The sequence below is a fragment of the Pituophis catenifer genome, unplaced genomic scaffold, assembly GCF_029215685.1.
Source record: "Pituophis catenifer annectens isolate HBS135680 unplaced genomic scaffold, rPitCat1.0.hap2 SCAF_4, whole genome shotgun sequence".
Lineage (NCBI taxonomy): Eukaryota > Metazoa > Chordata > Lepidosauria > Squamata > Colubridae > Pituophis > Pituophis catenifer.
In genome coordinates, this window is record NW_027256884.1 from 108,387,700 (window position 1) to 108,406,792 (window position 19,093).

Below are 19,093 nucleotides of genomic sequence, written 5' to 3' on the forward strand. Positions count from 1 at the left end.
TGTATAAAAGCAATAAACGCTGCGAAGGCAGTCAGACATCTTCGCACCTTGCAAATGACTGGACCCTGATTTCTACACTGTACATGCGAAATAAGTTACTCCTGAATGTTTGGACGTATCCTGCTTTATTCAGACAACGACAACAGTAAAAACTCAGCCTCTTGTCTTTCAGTCCAGATGTGAAACAAGTCGTGACATTAGGGATATGATCAAACTGTTGTCATGTGTGCATCTTTTGAGTGTGCATGACTTTTCATTGAGCTGTGGGAAGAAATGGGCAGTGAATAAAGGCTATGCTTGTCCACATGGAAGTATGGTCACTGTCAAGGAGAAAGGCTGTGACAAGAAATAAAAAACCTTTATTGATGACAGTAAAGAGGCCCACAAAGATGTTCTTCATTGTTTCAAGCAGAGGGTACTTTAAAGATACATTCAGTGCTATGAATAGCCTCTGCCTTTCGTGTCAGGATCTGTATGCCCAGGTAACATCTCTACTTTAAGAACTGTACTGAACTCTATTTGGATTTGGGATGCAATTTAAAGCTCTGGGTGTCTTCTTTACCAGCTAAGTCATTACATGGCTTAAAAATGATGTGTGAATGCAGCTATTTAGCATGTAAGATGCTTTTCTTTGCGGTAGTCTTTAAGTTGCCTCTTCTATTACATTGCTGAAGGGAGCCCAAGGACAAAGGGAGAATTATTGGTACAATTAGTCCTCAACTTACGTCCATAATTGAGCCCAAAATTTATGTGGTTAAGAGGGACAGTTAAGATAATTTTGCCACATTTTACAACCTTTCTTGCCACGGTTGTTAAGTGAAACACTGTAGTTATTACATTAGTAACACAGTTGTTAAGTGAATTTGGCTTCCCCATTGAATTTGCTTGCCAGACAGTCACAAAATGTGATCATATGACTCCAGGACACCGCAACCGTCATAAATATGAGTCAAGTTGCCAAGTGTTTGAATTTTGATCACATGACCATGGGGATTCTGCAACAGTGTGAAAAACGGTCATAAGTCACTTTTTTAATGATGTTTTAACTCCCGACAGTCACTAAATGAACTGTTGTAAGTCAAGGACTACTGTGATGACATACTATCTGTTTGTATGGTATAAGCAGGAAAATCCCATCATCTGACTTGAATGTGGTGTTTAGCTAGTTGTGCTTTGTAAGTGGATGTAAAAACAACACAACTCTTTTGTTGAAGAACACTGAAGAAAAAACTTTCATTCTATGGTTCATTCTATGGTTAAGATCATAGGAAACCGGAGAAAATTTATATGGCTTTCTATATAACTCACAGTTCCAATGGCTATCAGACATCTTTTTCTATACAATACATAGTTCAAAAAGGCAAAAAAGTACTCCAAAAAGGGTTTTGTATGGGAACTTTAACTTCCCATCCCATTTGACTTTAGGTCTTTTAAAAACAGGTCAAATCAATGAATTTAATGAAGGCCACTGAGCACAATAGCCTTGCCTTGCATTTTGACCCAGATAAAGAAGAGTCAGTCTAGGTCAAAAAGCTTTAGCAAAACTTTAAGTGGTTAGTACACAAATGTGACAGAATGCTTAGAATCTCAGAGTCTTGCTATTTCCATTGACAAGCAGTTAAAAGTATTTGAAACAGCTGCATGAATGAACTTCGATAAGGTAGGCCCATTGTCTTCCATTGTTCCTTTCTCTTCATACCAGAACATCTCCCCCAAGAAAAGAACAAGAGTCAATGAATGTATAATGTAGTCCCACTTTTACTGGATTTCTTTGGACTTTTTGTGGGCTGTTCACTCCATTTAAATGCCTTGCTACACATTAAAATCTTTCCCAAATGACTGTGACTGTTGAGTCATCCATGTCAGACAGAAAACCCTTTAATGATGCCAAGAAAACTATAGTGGGTTGGGACACAGATTAATAGAAATGAAGATTTAAATTAGGGATTCTCTGCCTTTCTCACAAAATGAATTTTTTAAAAAAATTCCACCGATAACCAGGTTGCTTAGATACCGTAGAGTTAAGTGTTGAGAAAACAAAATTTGACACAGGAAAGCTGGGTGTAGATTCATATCCAGTGTTTTCTTTTGAAAAACAAATTTGATAACAACAACAATAACAACACTGTCTCACTCTCTCTGTTTGTTTGTTTTTTTTTTTGCTCCAGTTATCTCGTGGGACTTTTGTATATAATAGGTTTAGATAAAATAAATCTGATAGAATCGGGGGGGGGGGGAGGAGGAAAGAATTAAAGATTCCCACAACTGTGTTAAACTTTCTGCCAGATGAAAAAGTTGCCTTTCCCACACCCAGCAAACCACTAAGTCTTACCCAATCTCAGCAAAAAAGCATTTTCTTGTTATTTAAAACAATTTTGCAAGGTCAAAGACTAATTGATCTTTTATGTATATTTTGGATGGACTGCTCCAAAGAACCATATGTTGATTTCACATGTGTTCTGTAGTCTTGAGCACCATGGTTTTGGAAGGGTTTCCCCTCAGTAATTTTCTATAGCTAGGTTTTTATTGTATTTTACTCTTTTGTCTAGTTTTGTGTGCTTGGGAAAAAAAAAATTCACCCTTCATTCACAGAATGGCAACTTTCTGTCACCCATCTCTGACTTTTCTCCTTATGTCTGCATTAAAGCTGTCATTTACTTTTATTCCCTCCCTCCCTTCTCAATATTTGACAGCCAAAAGCCCTTGTCTGCTTTTATGGCTTTTTTGTTCACATTAATGACATAACCTGTGCAAAATGGCAACAGCTCCCCCAATCTCTGCATGTAAAATTTGCAACATTTTTTTGAGACGGGTCAATGCCCATTTTGGGGGTCCTTTTCTTTATGTGAGGACCGTGTTAAAAGTTTTTGCAGATGTGAGCCATTCAGGAGCGGTCTGTGACTGCATGCAGAGATAGGGAAAAAAGAAAGGACCTTGCTATTTTCTGATTGCCATAGTAACTCAAGCATTGCCTGTGCATATGTGTATGTGTGTGTGTAGAAGGATTTTTTTTTGTTTTGGTTTTTGTGCGCTTTTTAAAAATGTTTTCTTTGGATTTCTCTCTTTTGGTTTACTTGATCAAAACAATTAGATTTGATTTCCTATGCAATCAAGCTTTCTGCTGAAGAATATGGCACAGATATCACCAAGAGGACAATATGGCTTGTTTGTATAAAATAAAACCATCTAAATTTAAAATAATAACTGGCTTGAGTCTATTTTGTTCAGGATAATGAAAGTAGTGAATGATGTTTCAATAGGTAGAATGTTCTACTGGCCATTAAGACTACAATTAGCACAATCATATTATGGAGTAAAACCATTCAGATGCTATAGAACCATGATGGCGAACCTATGGCACGTGTGCCACAGGTGGCACACAGAGCCATATCAGTGGGCACACGAGCTCAGCTCCAGCTTCTGGGCCCACCAGTCGGCAATCGGGCCATTTCCAGCCTTCGGAGGGCCTCCGGTGCGGTGGGGAAGGCCGTTTTCACCCTCCCCAGGCTCCTAGAAGGGCTCTGGAGCCTGGGGAGAGTGAAAAACGGGTCTACCGGGCCCACTGTGCCATCATGTGCCAAAAGCGGGGGGAGCACGGGGGGTGGGGCGCATAGACTTATGGATGAGGGCACACGCGTGCATGACCCCTTCCGCCTCCCCCCCGCTTTTGGCACGCAATGGTAAAAAGGTTAGCTATCACTGCTATAGAATTAGAGCATTGGTGTCAAACTCAAGGCCCACAGGCCAGATCTGGCCCACAGGGTGCTTAGATCTGGCCTCGGGGCAGGGGTGGGTTCTACTTACCTTTACTACCAGTTTGCAATGGGGCCACACACGCGCGCTCACATGCGCAGAAGCTTCCTGATGACGTTGGGGTCGGTGGGCGGAGCCTCCCGCTGGTTTTACTACTGGTTCTTGTAAACCGGTCCGAACCGGGGGCAATCCACCACTGCTCCAGGGCCACCCTGGAAACAGTGAAGGGCCGGCCTGTGGTACTTCTGCCAGCAAAAACAGAGCTCGGGAGGGGTCCTCCTGAGCTCTGTTTTCACTGGCAGAGAGTTGCAGGAGGCAGTCCTGGCCAAAAACAGGGCCTGGGGTGGACACACGCGCCCCCCTGAGCTCCATTTTTGCTGTCAGAGGGCCACACCCACCCTGGTCCCCCCCAAGGTCAAGCACAACCCTGATGCGGCCTTCAATGAAATCGAGTTTGACACCCCTGAACTAGAGAAATTATTTCTAAAACATCATAACATGGAATTTGAGAATTGATAAAATGTAAAGGAATATATCTCCATACTCCTTTACCAATCAGCATGGTCCAAATCTCATTTATTGCGTTTAGTATTAAGCTCTAATGTGATTTGTTTCAGCTTGGCTTGGCATGTTACATGAATTTACCGAGTCACAATCATTTGCAGACCACCATTTACGACATAGTCGCAATCGATTGGGTTGATTCATCTGCAGTACGTCAACCCAATGGATTTGGTCTAAGTCTACATTCCCTTTCCTGAAAGCCTATGCCACTGAAATCCGTTGACGCAACATGTGTGGTGGCTAGGTATAAAGCTGGAAAACTCAACTTCTGAAGTCCAGAGCAACAATTCCTGAGTTGATGAAGACAGGAGTAGACTTGAAATAGCTTTGCTTCTTTTGCATCTCTGGGGGATAGGGATTCATAGCTTGCAAGAGATACTAAAGAGTTAAAATCCTTTGTGGGCAAATGGAATAATCCTCATTTCCCCCCCCCCAATTCAGCTCTGTGTTTAAGCTTGATTGTATTGACACCTGCACTGGGAGGAGGGTGATGAGATGCTCTTCTTTTGTCACTTATAATAGCTCATCATTATTGTTCTAACGTGCTTTTAAAAAGAGAAGAAAGGGCGAAAACCCACGAAACCCTAATCTTCCCCTTGGTGCTGGTGACAGTCAACAATGGTGAGATAGTTTGTTTTTCCCCAGTTCTTCTCTTACCCTGTCCCTTAACCTTCCATTGTCCCCGCAGCCACAATACAGTGGCGTCGCCCGGCTGGTTAGGGGGCAGTTTCTTGTACTGTACTGCCCCGTGCTTGATTGTTTAAATCTTCCTTATTCAACTGTTTTTCAACTGTTCTGAAGATTAACATTTTTAATGGCTCATTTATGTAATCCCATAAATAGAGGAGCAGCAAAAGCAGCCCCCACAACACAAATGAGTGAATCGGGGGGCCTAAGAGGAAAAAAAAGCCGCTAGTGGGGGTCACCAGGGGTCTCAGCTGCGGAGGCCTTGATTGGTATCAACCCTCATAGCCACTGTGGCAATGGACTTAAGACCACCCAGTCAGCCCCCCAAATGGTGCTTTGCCAAGGAACAGGACGAAACTTCTATAGTTCCCTATTTATAGAGTTCTGCCCCAAAGACTCATTTACCTTATTGCTTTGACAGCTGCATGTCTCCCACAGAAAAAAAAAATGTTGCCATGATTAACTTGCCTTTCTGCTAGCAAGCAGCTGAGGTTGTCAGGGTTTCCTCACATCTCTCTCGCCCCCTGCACCCCCCTCTGTTTCCTTAAACACTATATCACTAGGCCTGCTGTATTCCCTTCTGTAGAGTCAGTGAATTTAACCACCTGTCCAACGATGCAGTTTGACTTCCTAGATAGAAAATTAAAAAGGAACTAATATTCGATGACTCTCCATTCTTCTGCATTCCTTTCCTGCTCTTTGCTGCAATACAAATCTTTGGAGAATGTGAAATAGGTTTACAGGGGTGGCGAGAACAGATAAATGGCAAGTTGATGAAGCTAAGTTTATCTTTAATAGCCTTTTCCATTTTTGGTGCAATTCTACCTAAATTGTAACATTGTTTTGATTCCATCATTGATTTACTGTGAGATGCAGGGAAGTATTGGTTCCTTATATCAGTTGATTTAAAATGGCTGTTTTGAAAACTTTCAGAGATTGCACTATGAATATGATATATTTACAATATTCCACCTGACAATATATACAATTGAAACATATAGTGATGAAACAGTATGGCATGGATAGTTTGGTAACCTTGAAAATATCTGCAATATTAGGATATGTAAGAAATGCAGCTCTTGATTTGAAATCAATAATCCAATTTTATAAAGAATTAAAAAGTTGAATAAAAATTATGTAACATGGAATATACAAAATTAGAAAATAATTGGGCCCAGTGTTTAAGAAGCTAAAACATATTTCCTCAATTTAACAATTAAATTCATTAATCAGAAACTTGATTTTTTTTAAAAAGGCTGGATATTATAGCTTTGATTTCAAATGACTTGTTAATATTATCATAAACATGGTGAAATATATTCCTAAAACATAGAATCTGCCATTTCATGAAAACCTTGGCCTCCTCCAAGTCTGGGACATGGCAAGGAAGGTAATTGTATGTAAACTGAAAGAAACCTATCCCCTGATATTAAGAAATAGTTTCAGAATATGATTTTTATCTATTTTTTGAAAAGGGTTTATGTTAGCAGATGCCAAAGCAGCAAATAAAATAGCAAAATATGGAATAGGCCCCTTTTACACACCACACACAAAAATACTTTTTATCTTTTATTTTATAACCTCAAAGTATTGGGCTCTGACCGGAATATTTTAATGAAACTTCTTGTGGAATATTATTTCAGTTGAGAAGACAATTGAGGAAGGGGTCTTTCAATTCTTGGGCACTTGGCTGATTCATAGAATGGTTACTTGGCACATCTATCAATAGGCAGCAGTACCAAGTGTGCAACACATTTGATACTAGCAGGCTTTGTGGTTTATGACTATGTTGATTGTCCATCCCTGGTTCGGTGGGGGGGGAGAGAAACTGTCCCCCTCAGAACGGGTTCGCAATTTGGGTGTCGTCCTAGACTCACAGCTAAGATTAGAGCAACATCTAGCAGCTGTGGCTAGGGGGACCTTTTCACAGGTTCGCCTGGTGCACCAATTGCGACCCTACTTGGATCGAGAGGCTCTCCTCACAGTCACTCATGCCCTTGTCACCTCATTAGATTATTACAACGTGCTCTACACGGGGCTACCCTTGAAGAGTGTTCGGAGACTACAGTTGGTCCAGAATGCAGCTGTGCGAGCTATCGTCGGTGCACCTAGATACATTACACCAATTCTCCGCGAGCTGCACTGGCTCCCTATTGGTCTCTGGGCACAATTCAAGGTGTTGGTTATTACCTTTAAAGCCCTACATGGCTCAGGGCCAGGCTATCTTCGAGACCACCTTCTACCGCATAGCTCCCAGCGACTGGTAAGATCCCACAGAGTTGGTCTCCTCCAGGTCCCGTCAACTAAACAATGCCGGCTGGCGGGCCCACAGGGGAGGGCCTTCTCTGTGGCTGCCCCAGCTCTCTGGAACCAGTTACTTCCTGAGGTCCGGACTACCCCCACCCTATTGGCCTTCCGGAAAGCAGTGAAGACCTGGCTTTTCCGGCAGGTCTGGGGCCATTGATCTCGCTGTTCAATCTTGCGAGATCCGGCCATGGATCGTGGATGTGTTTTTAATGTTTTTAAAATGCTTTTATAATGTTTTTTTTTTTAATTTTATGTTCACTGTTTGTATTATTTCTGTTGTAAGCCGCCCAGAGTCCCTTGGGAGTTGGGCAGCATAGAAATATGATTAATTAAATTAATATTTGTAATGGTTTTAGCATCTTGATTTATGCTTACTCTTCTCTCTGTAATCTATCAGCATCTGATCTATCAGTTACTGTATTTCATAATGATTAGTTTCTCCTACATACTTTTCTTATTCTTATTTTATCAGTTTCCACCAGAAACAGAATCCATCCTCTTGTTTTTAGCCATTCTGAATTGCAGCTTAAAAGGCCTGGCAAATGTCAGCAGTTTGTAATTATCTTTTCACTTCATCAACCCTGTATTTTATATCTCAATCAGGGTTTTTTTTCAACTCTCAAATCTTCTCTAATAAAGAATATTTGATTTTGAGTTTATCTGTTATTTACTATTCAAGCTGTGTTATCAGTAAAACTGAAGGTGGATTTATACTATTATGCTGAATGGATGTGAATTTTAAATGGAACAGACACAAATACATGCTGAAACCAGTATGGTACCTGCAGATAGCTGAGGATATTTTCACTTTTATTTCAAGAATGATTGTCACTGACCAGTTACTATCTAATTTCATTATTTTCAGGAAAAACACTTGAAATATAATAAAGTATCAATTATATAATAAGAAAATCACAGAGTTTGACTCAACTGTAGAAATTGCAATTGCCAATGTTCAATATCCTCCTGCAATTTACATATTCAGAATTTTAAAAACAGAACTGAGATACAATTTTAATTATCTCTCAATACAGAAAAAAATGCTTCACTGCATTTATTAGCATTGAAATGCACATCATTTTAAGTAGATGAATTCAAAACATTAAAACTTTTAATGTTACGATCAGGAAAAAAATTATGAATTCAGACATCTGAGTCAAAAGAGAACTTATTCGCTTTGGTGTTGGGAAAAGTAAATCTATACATACATTTTATTATGAAATGAACAGAGAGATATTTTTCACAGAGAGTTCCATGTCCCCACATGGAGCTCTGTTATTTAATTAACTCAAGCTAAATAATTTATAATATTTAGATACCATGTAAATCTTTTTGCAAATTAAAACTACGGCAAATATATTCAAATTGAATAAAGTGATGGCCTAGAGAATTATCAAGATTCATATCTAAGAACAAAAAATAAATTAAAATTGTCTTAACTTTTCTGAACAGAGTTACAAAGTGTATTTACATATTGTACTATATAGCAGGAAAAGATCATTCCTTACTGCACTGGAGTCAGTGGGAGAGGTTCCTTCTCTATGATTCTGATCAACATCAAACAAAGAAATCCCTTCTCTAGGCAGTGAAGAAATATAGACAGCTGCCCCACACGTGGTCTAAGAGATAATTTCCAAAATATCTGAGCACAAAAGTCTTCACAATCATCAAAATTTAATTTGAGGTGGTATAGTAACAGAAAAAAAACACAGAATCATTTTTTAGGTACATAAGGACTCAACTTCAAACTGTTACAACAGATATTTGTACTGAGCAATACTTTCAAGTCAAAGTTAAATGAACATTTTCCCCACAATTAATAGTTTAATTATATTCATCGACATGATGTTTTTTCATTATTTGCTGGATTGCTTTTCATCCTTGTCCTTTGTGTTCTGGTTCCTGTGCTTGTACTTGTGCCTGTGCCTGGGAGGAGAGTAGCTGACTCTTCTCCTAGACCGAAAACTAGGTTTGTAAGGATGCAGTCTGTGTCTCTTTGGTTTGGTTTCTTCCCTGCTCTGACTTGGCTCAGATTCGTTATTTTCTTCTTGATGTTTCTGTTCTTGATCTTGCTCTTTTGGTGAGTGCAATGTGTTCTTAATCGTATTAATAAGAAATCTTTTATTTGTACTGGCAAGGGGGCACTTCATCCTACGAGAGTATCAAAAAGCAGTAATATAATATCCAAAATACACAAAAAATAAACATTATAAATATACAAACTGAGTACTACAGCTAATTTTTTTTTTTGGCTTTCCTTGTATGCCACCTAGTGTAGACTTGAAGTACAGAAAGAAGCAGTCAAGACACATGCATTTTATCACAGGGTTGCCCCCCCCCAAATCAAAGACTAAATTTCTTCATTAAAAGATATAGAATATCTAGTGACATCTGCACATCTGTTACAAATGTAATTATAGTCATTCATGAGACAAAATAAATTCTAATAGAAGCATTTGCAACAATAAATTTGTTACGACATAAACCTTTGTGCTTTAGTGTAAAAGATTTAACAGTTTTTCCTCGGCTATATTCAAATAAGGAATTTAAATCTGACATACTTCAGCTATTCGATTCGTAAATTAAGTACAGAAAGCAAAACATTCTTATAAACCACTTATTTTTCTAATATTTTGTACATAATTATTTTCATTCTTAGACATTACTAAATTAATTACCAAAATTGAAATTAAAATAATTGCAAACCAATATTCTTTCAGAAATAAGTGACAAATATGTCACAACTATTAAAAATCTCAAACAGGCCATTATCAGACAAAATTACTATTTTCAGATAGGGAATATCCTCTATTTTCCCATGGTGCCAAAAAACATTAACTGGCAATAGATGGGGAAAAATAGACTTGCTGGCTTCTTTTACTGAAACTCTTCTTTCTTGATAAAGGACATCACAAGTATTCCAGCTATTTGAGTTCAGAAAGAGGAACCCCATCTTAAAAATGTCTTTGTGAGCTATTTGCTTATTTGTTGATTATGCAACCATAGTGAGTTGACGGAATATGACAATTTCATGTGATTTATTTTCAAGTACTAAAATGGCAATCATATCCTGCTGATTATTATGGTGCAATTTAGGATTCCAAGAATGTAGCATTAATTGCCAGAGTATTTTGATCTGATAAAATTAGGGCATCCAGTAAAACCTGTTTTTACAGCTCATCAATCCCATAGTAGCTACAAGGAATTTTCACTGGATATGAGTCTATTACTTACACTGAAGAAGGAAAATGCTAGCAGGATCCCAATAAAGTTTTAGTAAAATTGTTTCTACACATGCAATCACATGCCATAAACTCATCCAAGAGTAAAAGAGTTACTGGAGTCCCCAGAACACCAATATCATCTACTTCCATTATAAATGTAAGAGCTTCTGATGGGTGGCCAAGTGAAGCCTCTTTTGAAACAGGAAGAATGGAATTATTTAGATATATTCCCTTCTTTTTCTTCCTATATAGCACTCAAGGTGGACATTCATATACCTCTGTTTTCATTTCAGAAATATAGAAACATTCTAGAGAAATATTTTACCAGAAAATATTTGGGCTATCAACATAATAATTTTAAATTGGGGTATTTTAAATTTGTGGGGTTTTAAATTGAGCCAAATTTATTTAATTATTTTAAATTTTTAATCGATGTTTTGTCTTGTGTTTTTAAATAGGCTGTACACCGCCCTGAGTCCTTCGGGAGAAGGCCGGTATAGAAATAAAATTATTATTATTATTATTATTATTATTATTATTATTATTATTATTATTATTATTAAAATGTGTTCAAATGTTTAAGACAAGTACAGCTAGATACTGAATATAATAGGCAATGAGCAACATCATTTCCAAACAAATAATAAAGACTACACATAAAAGAAACTAATTCTTATTCTTAGTTATGTGTCTACTTACCAACAAGAAATATTATATTTTAATCCACTGGTGAAGAATTTACATGACAATGCTCACTATGCATTCTTACTCTAGTCCTAGTGAGACTTATTTATTAAGGTACATTTGAAATTGCAATGTTTAGAATTTTTTAAATATATATATATATATAATTTTATAACATTACTATATTTAGTTTGAAGAACTTACCAGCCCATGGGCCCCATTGTTTCTGCTCTAGTTTTCCCACGCTTAGCTTCTGTCAATAGCTCTTCTACTGCCTTCCTAAATATTAAGAACAAATATTAATTTAATATCTCTTCCAATACCTTTGGAATGTGGATAGGTTTCTTTCATCCAACAGTAATGCAGGTTATTACAATTCACTCAAACTGCAGTCCCTGAATCAAAATCAAACTATAATAGTTGAAATTCAGATTGCAAATAATAATCTTTCATGTTCTAAATCCCATGAGTCACTGGACAGAACACTTAAGATATTTATCTAGATAGTCTAGAGCCGTGATGGCGAACCTGTGGCACGCGGAGCCATATCTGTGGGCACGCAAGCATTGCCTTAGCTCAGCTGCAGCGTGCACATGTACACCGGCCAGCTGATTTTCGGGGCTTCTGGGCCCGAAGTGAGGAAACGGCCTCGGGTGGGGAGGCCGTTTTTGCCCTCCCCAGGCTCCAAGAAAGCCTCTGGAACCTCGGGAGGGCGAAAAAACGGGTCTACCTGGCCCACTGGTAACCTTTTTACCGTCACATGCCAAAGCGGGGGGAGTGTGGAGGGGTAGCGTGTGCATACGCGGAGGGGGCATTCAATTATGGGTGTGGGCACACTTGCACACAACCCCCCCGTACTCCCCCCGTTTTTGGCACGCAACAGCAAAAAGGTTAGCCATCACTGGTCTAGAGAGCCAGTTAGGTATATGATTAAAGTGCCAATCTACAAGCAGCCTATAACTTTAATCCTCCCTTAGGCACAGAAACTAGCTGGGTAACTTTGGACTAATCATTCTTTCTCAGGCCAAACCACCCTCACAGAGTTTTTGCGGTGGAAATATAAGGATGTAAAGATATGTTCAGATTTCTTTTATCACATTTGAAAAACCCCTACTCAATTTTTCCTCCACTTGATACGTAGAGCTGTTCAGCAGAAGGGCATACACTTATAAATTGGAAGGAAATGTTTTAATTTTAATTATATTGAAATTGGTAAAAATCTCATATGGAGACAAGGAAACCAGCCGAGAGATTGGTAATGGTAATATATTGTGATCATGAATAATTTGCTCAATATTGGGTTTTTGTGTGGATTAATTTTTCCATTAGAATTATAGCACCTACTTTTATTCCACTTACATGACTTATCCTTAATGTAACTTTATAGACTGGGGATAAGGAACCCACAAGATAAGATATCCCAAGTACATCTCCTTAAAGTACCTAACTTTTTAGAAAGTCTATTTTTAAGTGGAAAGTTGCAATGCTGATCACTAAGTTTTATTTGCAAGAATATATCTATCTTTCTCACAGCTCTCTAGGCACTGATACAACATTCACCTGTAATATGGAAGGTGGAGTCATCATATACACCTTATTTTATTTGTTACCTAATTTATCAGCCATCTGAATCTTTTGCTTTCTTTTTCTAATCCTGATCTTAATACTAATTAATTGTGGAAAACTGATTTTAATCCAGATTGTTCTAGGTGATGGTGGAGGCTTTAATCTCACTCTTCTAGTTAGCCCTTTACCCACTATACCTATTTTTTCAGCCTTCCAAGAATTTCACAGGAACAAAAAGACTTAAAAAAAAAAGACGTAACTTCTGATCTCAAGAGAAAAAATGCCTTCTTGCATGTTTTAATAGAGAAATATTTTATAAGGGAACTATGATAGTGTGTATGCCGCCATTTGTGTACCCATTTATCTCTTTTAAGAGTTAAAGTAGTCTGCAAAACAGTATTAGGGTTTTGAGAACAAAGAAGCATTTCAGACTATGTTAACATTCAGCTCCTTTATTCTTTCCTCCCTAGTCAACTCTTCTATAGTTGTAAATGGATCACACTGGAGTTATACTACTTGCCAATACTGTATCTTGAGTGTATCAGTCCAACACATGTAACTAATTGTTGATGGGATACAGAAAACAGCATGTTGGCTTGCAAGCTGGCTCTTTAGATCCCAGTTCCCAGCATGGATAGAGTAAGCTTTAAATAAAACCAAGCTTTACCTATACTTGGAGCATACAAGTAAATATGTGGCACCTTTGACTCATATTGTACCTTACATTAGCAAGGGATGCTACATGTGACATAAGTACAACCAAACGAAATGCCCTATTCCCCACCTTTTCTCTTACTAAAACACGTGCAAGTTCCATTTGGTCAAAGTCATGCTAAGCAGTGGAAGTCAGTATTTATGAATCCATCTGTCGACAACCATGACATAGAGAATCTCAAGAAAAAGGATCATCAGGTTAAAGGAAGTGAAAGATCCGTTTAAAATGTTATTTCTATAGCAATAAGTAAATACTACTCTACAGAAAATCTGTCCTGGATTGTTTTCTACGGTATTAAGTCTTTTTTTCTCTTTTCTATCCCAGTTAAAAATTTGGGACTGTTATCTTTGAAGTACACCACAAAGTATATTACGTGAATGACAAATTTTGTTTACAATTGCCTGATATTGGCAACATTTATTTATTTATTTATTTATTTATTTATTATTTATTTATTTATTACATGTATTTATATGCCGCCATTCTCCCGAAGGACTCAGGGCGGCGAACACAAGTTAAGAAACAAGTACAGTAAAATCATAATTTAATCCAAATAATTAATTTGGAACTCTTGTCTCTCTATATGGCAAATGCTATCTTATGGTCTTGTGTATTATTTTGGAATTTTCTTGTTTAATTTTTCTTGTTTGATCCCAATCTGAAGTTCTCTGTCAACTATCTCTTCCAACATTGTTTGCATGTTCCTATTTAAAGCTGCAAACTTTTTACATAATAGATTTGCTTTCCCCTTTTGGCAAAATCTGATTGTCTTATATCTTGTGAGTCCAAAACCTCTTTGGCACTAGATGTATTAATTGTTTACAATTCAGCAACTTGAACAGTGTTGGACTTGTAGCACCAATAGTAGAAAAAATAGCCTCTAGTACTTTACCTTCTTAATCAACCAATCACATTTATAATCAACTGCAAACACATTAAATAGCTGTCCCAATTCCTGATTTTCCATATATTTCCTATAAACATCTCTACATTTGCAGCATAGCTAAAGGAATAGAATTGGGATAATTCAGTTTAGGCTTTTCTGAACTAAACTAACTAAAATAAATAAATAATTTATTTATTAAAATAAATAAACAATAATTAAATAAACTAAATAAATTATTCCTAAAAGGTCTGTAAGCAGCGTGCATAAGCGCACCAATGTGCCTACCGTCCCTGTCCAAATGTTCCTTTTTATTTGTATCCATTTCATGTATTCATAAATCATGTTCATACTTTTGTCTGTTATCTTATATATGCTTGTTAGGAAATGAGTATTACCTACTTTGTTGGGTTGGCAATATATAAACCATCAATATAGCTTTAAGACTGCTGTATTGCATCATACTGTGTCCTGACTGGTTAGCTCTCTCCTTAAGAGGGAGCTAGAAACATGGTTTGTTTCTTTTTGCTGTTCTTGCTCTCTGATATTTCTGTATGCTACTGTTTGCAAATCCAGAAGAACTATTTATTGTGAATGACTACGACAACTGGTAAGAAGACTTTGTTATTAGACTATCCTGGACTGTCGTTTTGCTATCTCCTGCTTTATGTGTGTATGACCTGGACTGTTTATTGGACTGTGCCTTACTATTTCCTGAAAGTAAACACAACTCAGTGTATCTGTGTGTTGACTGTGTTTATTCGTATCTACTCTCAACCACTTTCATGTGTACACCCTTGCTATTCAAGGGTTACTCTGCGAATTCCTTAACATTGCTTGACAAAATAAATAAATAATAAATAATAACTGTTTTATCATTTAGTCATTGCAAACTGAGAGGAACCCTTCTGATTGAACTCTGCAATCAGATAAAAAATGTCATCATATCCCATCCCCCCCCTCTTATTTTAGGAACAGCATTTTTTTAAAAAAAAAAAATCACCATTTTAATCTTTCACTCCCACTTGGGACCCAATATTTCTTTATGGACAGGAGAGGAAGGATACCAGGAATTTGATCCCAGGGTTAAAGCTAGGCAACTTCTCAAGGCCTCCAACAAATATTCCGGGTCAAAAACTGTCCTTGGTTGCAATTCCCTGATGACCTGCAGCCTTAATTTTTTTTTTTTTAATTTGATTTATATGCCGCCCTTCTCCGAAGACTCAGGGCGGCTTGCAATGTGCTCAGCAATATTCTGGGAAGCCTTTGACCAGCACCACTAGACGTTTAGTCAGTGAGGCAGGATCAGTTCCTGAGTAATAAAACAGAGCCTAACCACCACTCCAGGCTAATCTGGTGCCCGTGAAGCCGGGATACAATTCCTATATAATCCCTTGTCTTGGTTGGGGATGATGGAAGTTGTCCTCCCAGTCATCTGGCCCGCACCAGGTTAGAGAAAGGTGCCAGCTCGCCCTCTGCTTGGCACGCAGCCGGCGGGCATGGCAAGGGGGGGGGATATTAGCCCCTTCCGTCTTCCCGCCGCCTTCTAGTCTCACCTCTCCAACTCAGCATCTTCCGCCATGGCGGCCAGTGGTCGAGGAGAGCCGCTCTCAAGCTCCCACCGCCTCCATCTTGCTCGTCTTGCCGGAAGCGCAGCGGGCAGCTCTACGAGAGCGCGAGCGACGAGCACCAACAGCCGCTCGCGAGGACTCCGAAAGGGGCGGGGCTCGGCAGCAGGCAGCCCTCAGCCCCGCCCTCCCCAGCATAGCTCACTCTCTGGCTGATCCGAAACGGCTCCTCTGGGAGGGGGGGGAGGGGGCGTGGCAGCTGTGCTGACAGGGCGGGGCTTAACTCTGAGTGGAATCCTGCGGAGGGGATTGCAGACGCCGCTGGAACGTGCGGTAGTCCTGTCTGCTGATGGAAGTTTTGATCTGACTGATACCCATTGGCCTGAGATAGTCTCCTTAGCTTTAACGCAACTTGTTTCTCTGTCATAGTTGAATAGAATTGTAGCAGCACAGGTTTGTGTGTGGGCGCACATATACACATACCATATATTGGATGAATGGAGATTTAAACACACCCAGCAAATAGCTAAATCATATACAAACACATCCTAGATATTTATATACACACAGAGAAATAAATAGACATAACATATGTCTATGGAGATTCTCAGTCATCCAGGTCATGGTTGTCCCAAAGGTGCTTTTTTCAAGAGGTAATTTGAAAAGAAAAACCCAGAAAGTCCAGTGGTCTCTTGGAAAAAAAGCACCTTTGGGATAGACATAACATACACATAGACATGTGTACACACACATACAAACCAGATTGATAGTACATATACATATCAACATCCTTCCTTCCTTCCTTCCTTCCTTCCTTCCTTCCTTCCTTCCTTCCTTCCTTCCTTCCCTTCCCTTCCTATTGATCTGTTGGTTGTGACAGCAAATGTATTTACTGCATCTAGTTTTAATCTACAAGGGTAAAACACTCCTAATTAATCTACATTTATTAAAGTTATTTAAGCTTTGGCCAGTCATTATCAAAACTGATGTATTGTATTGTATTGTATTGTATTGTATTGTATTGTATTGTATTGTATTGTATTGTATTGTATTGTATTGTATTTTTTTTTTTTTGCTTTAATTTATATGCCGCCCTTCTCCGGAGATTCAGGGCGGCTTACAATGCGTTAAGCAATAGCCTTCATACTTTTGTATATTTATACAAAGTCAGCTTATTGCCTCCACAATCTGGGTCCTCATTTCACCTACCTTTGAAAGGATGGAAGGCTGAGTCAACCTTGAGCCTGGTGAGATTTGAACTTGCAGTAACTGCAAGCAGCAGATGTTAATAACAGTGCTTAGTCCACTGTACTACAGGCGTATTGTATTGTATTGTATTGTATTGTATTGTATTGTATTGTATTGTATTGTATTGTATTGTATTGTATTGTATTGTATTCTATTCTATTCTATTCTATTCTATTCTATTCTATTCATTATATGTCACCAAGTCATTTTCAACTTCTAGGGATCACAATGCAGGGCTGAAGAATATTTTGTGGGGGGGAGGTATCTGTGACTGTGCATTCCCTCAGAAACTGCATGCTTATGTGGAGTAAGACAGCCCAATATTGTTCCCTTTTTCCTGCCTAGAAGGGTGCCAACTCTGAATTGATTGTTAGCAGAGATGTTTAATAGTAGATGTTTAATAGAATGCCTAAAGTTGCTGTAGCTGCAGCCACCTCAAAATTCACTTAGATCCAATGATTCCAGCAACCCTACCGAAGCTCACATGATGGGAAATCATAACCAATGCATCAGTACTTGGGTGTTCACTCAAAATCCTGCCTATTTACACAACCCCAAATATGAAAATCAAAGAAAACCACATTAAGGTTTGCTATGTTTTGTGAGTTCAATCAGCAGTTATATGCAGGGTTTACGGACCATATTACAAAGGTAAATGTCTTAATGACTATGGTTACCCATGGTTAATTGAACTAATTTATTGTGTTAACTCAGTTGTATGGATTCCTAATGTGCACAGTATTAAATCATAAACTAACTCTGCAGCATGTGGTTGCAGATTGCAGATGAATGACAAGCTTGACAATCGCATTTCACTGACTGTTGGACCATTCATATTCTGCCTGCAGGCCAGCATCTCAACCTTGGGAATTTCAAGATGCAGGGATCTCAACTCCCAGAATTTCTCAGCCAGCTTGCATTTTGGGGAATTCTGGGAGTTGGAAGTCCACACATTTTAAGTTCCCAAGGTTGAGAAACATTGCTGTGGGCGAATGATTGACTACATGCAAAACCAAATACTGGCTTTAGATGAGGGTGGCAAATGGGTAGCCCTGCAGAGATGCATGATCCTTCACTTTGGCCAGGCCAATAAGGCTGTTAAAAAGATTTTAGCCTAGAGAGGTCTACACACACAACCATCTTCCTTACACACATCTGTCATTGCAACTTTAATGCAGCTCTCATCATCCCCATCTTTAATAATGGATGGATGCCTGGCGGGATATTTGTTGTTAAATAAGACCATTTAGGGGAAGACTGCATAGCTTTCCTGCCGTCTTTTACTTAGGTATTTGCTTCCGTTCTGCATCTCTAAACAGAACCAACCACTGGCAACCACCTATAAACGCATCGCAATTACTACAAGATCTATTACCAAACCAATCATCAATGATTATACTATGATATATTTTTAAGGTTCTCTGTCCCTTGGGCCCCACGATCTTCCTCCGCACAAGCTCTCCCCCACACACACACAAAACCAGCTACAGTCCCCAAGAATCAGGCGCGTAACAGAGACAACCTCGGCAAGACTCCCACGGCCTGAGAGCCGCATCCCGCCCGGAATAGCCTCCGATAGGCTGCAAGGTCTCTCGCTCTCGCTCGCTCGCTCTCTGTTTTGTTTTTTTGTTTTTTTGCCTTAAGGCTGAGTCGTTCTGATTGGGTGGAACCTGCCGTCGATCGGGCCGCCGGAGAAAAGGAGACTCCTGGCCGCGCTCGCGCTCGGGTACGCGCAACCGAGAGAGAGAGAGAGAGGTTGGCGCTCGTTAAGCGCTGCTTGGAGCTTCGCCTCCTTTTCCTGAGATCGGCGCCGGCGGAGGAGGTAGGAACCGATCGTGGAGGAGGAGCCAGAGCCCCAGCCCACGCCACTCCATCTGCGGCGCTGGGAAGAGCT

At 39.1% G+C, this 19,093-nt stretch overlaps 1 protein-coding gene across 1 annotated transcript; it reads right to left on the reverse strand.

Annotated features, from left to right (window-relative positions):
• Window positions 1–8,085: 8,085 nt before the first annotated feature.
• On the reverse strand, window positions 8,086–16,072 carry POLR1D (RNA polymerase I and III subunit D). The gene is made up of 3 exons (XM_070943881.1): window positions 15,940–16,072; window positions 11,424–11,498; window positions 8,086–9,462 (listed from the first exon to the last, which is right to left on the reverse strand). Exons 1-3 carry the CDS (start codon window positions 15,963–15,965, stop codon window positions 9,168–9,170), a joined length of 396 nt encoding a protein of 131 aa, XP_070799982.1. The 5' UTR covers window positions 15,966–16,072; the 3' UTR covers window positions 8,086–9,167.
• Window positions 16,073–19,093: the final 3,021 nt, after the last annotated feature.

Excerpts from the sequence above, each read along its gene's own strand:
- POLR1D (XM_070943881.1), bottom strand. The coding sequence starts at position 15,965 with ATGGCGGAAGATGCTGAGTTGGAGAG. Across the intron at positions 11,499-15,939 it reads GAAGATGCTGAGTTGGAGAG|GAAGGCAGTAGAAGAGCTAT; the intron begins GTGAGACTAGAA and ends CTTAATATTTAG. Across the intron at positions 9,463-11,423 it reads ACAATGGGGCCCATGGGCTG|GATGAAGTGCCCCCTTGCCA; the intron begins GTAAGTTCTTCA and ends ATACTCTCGTAG.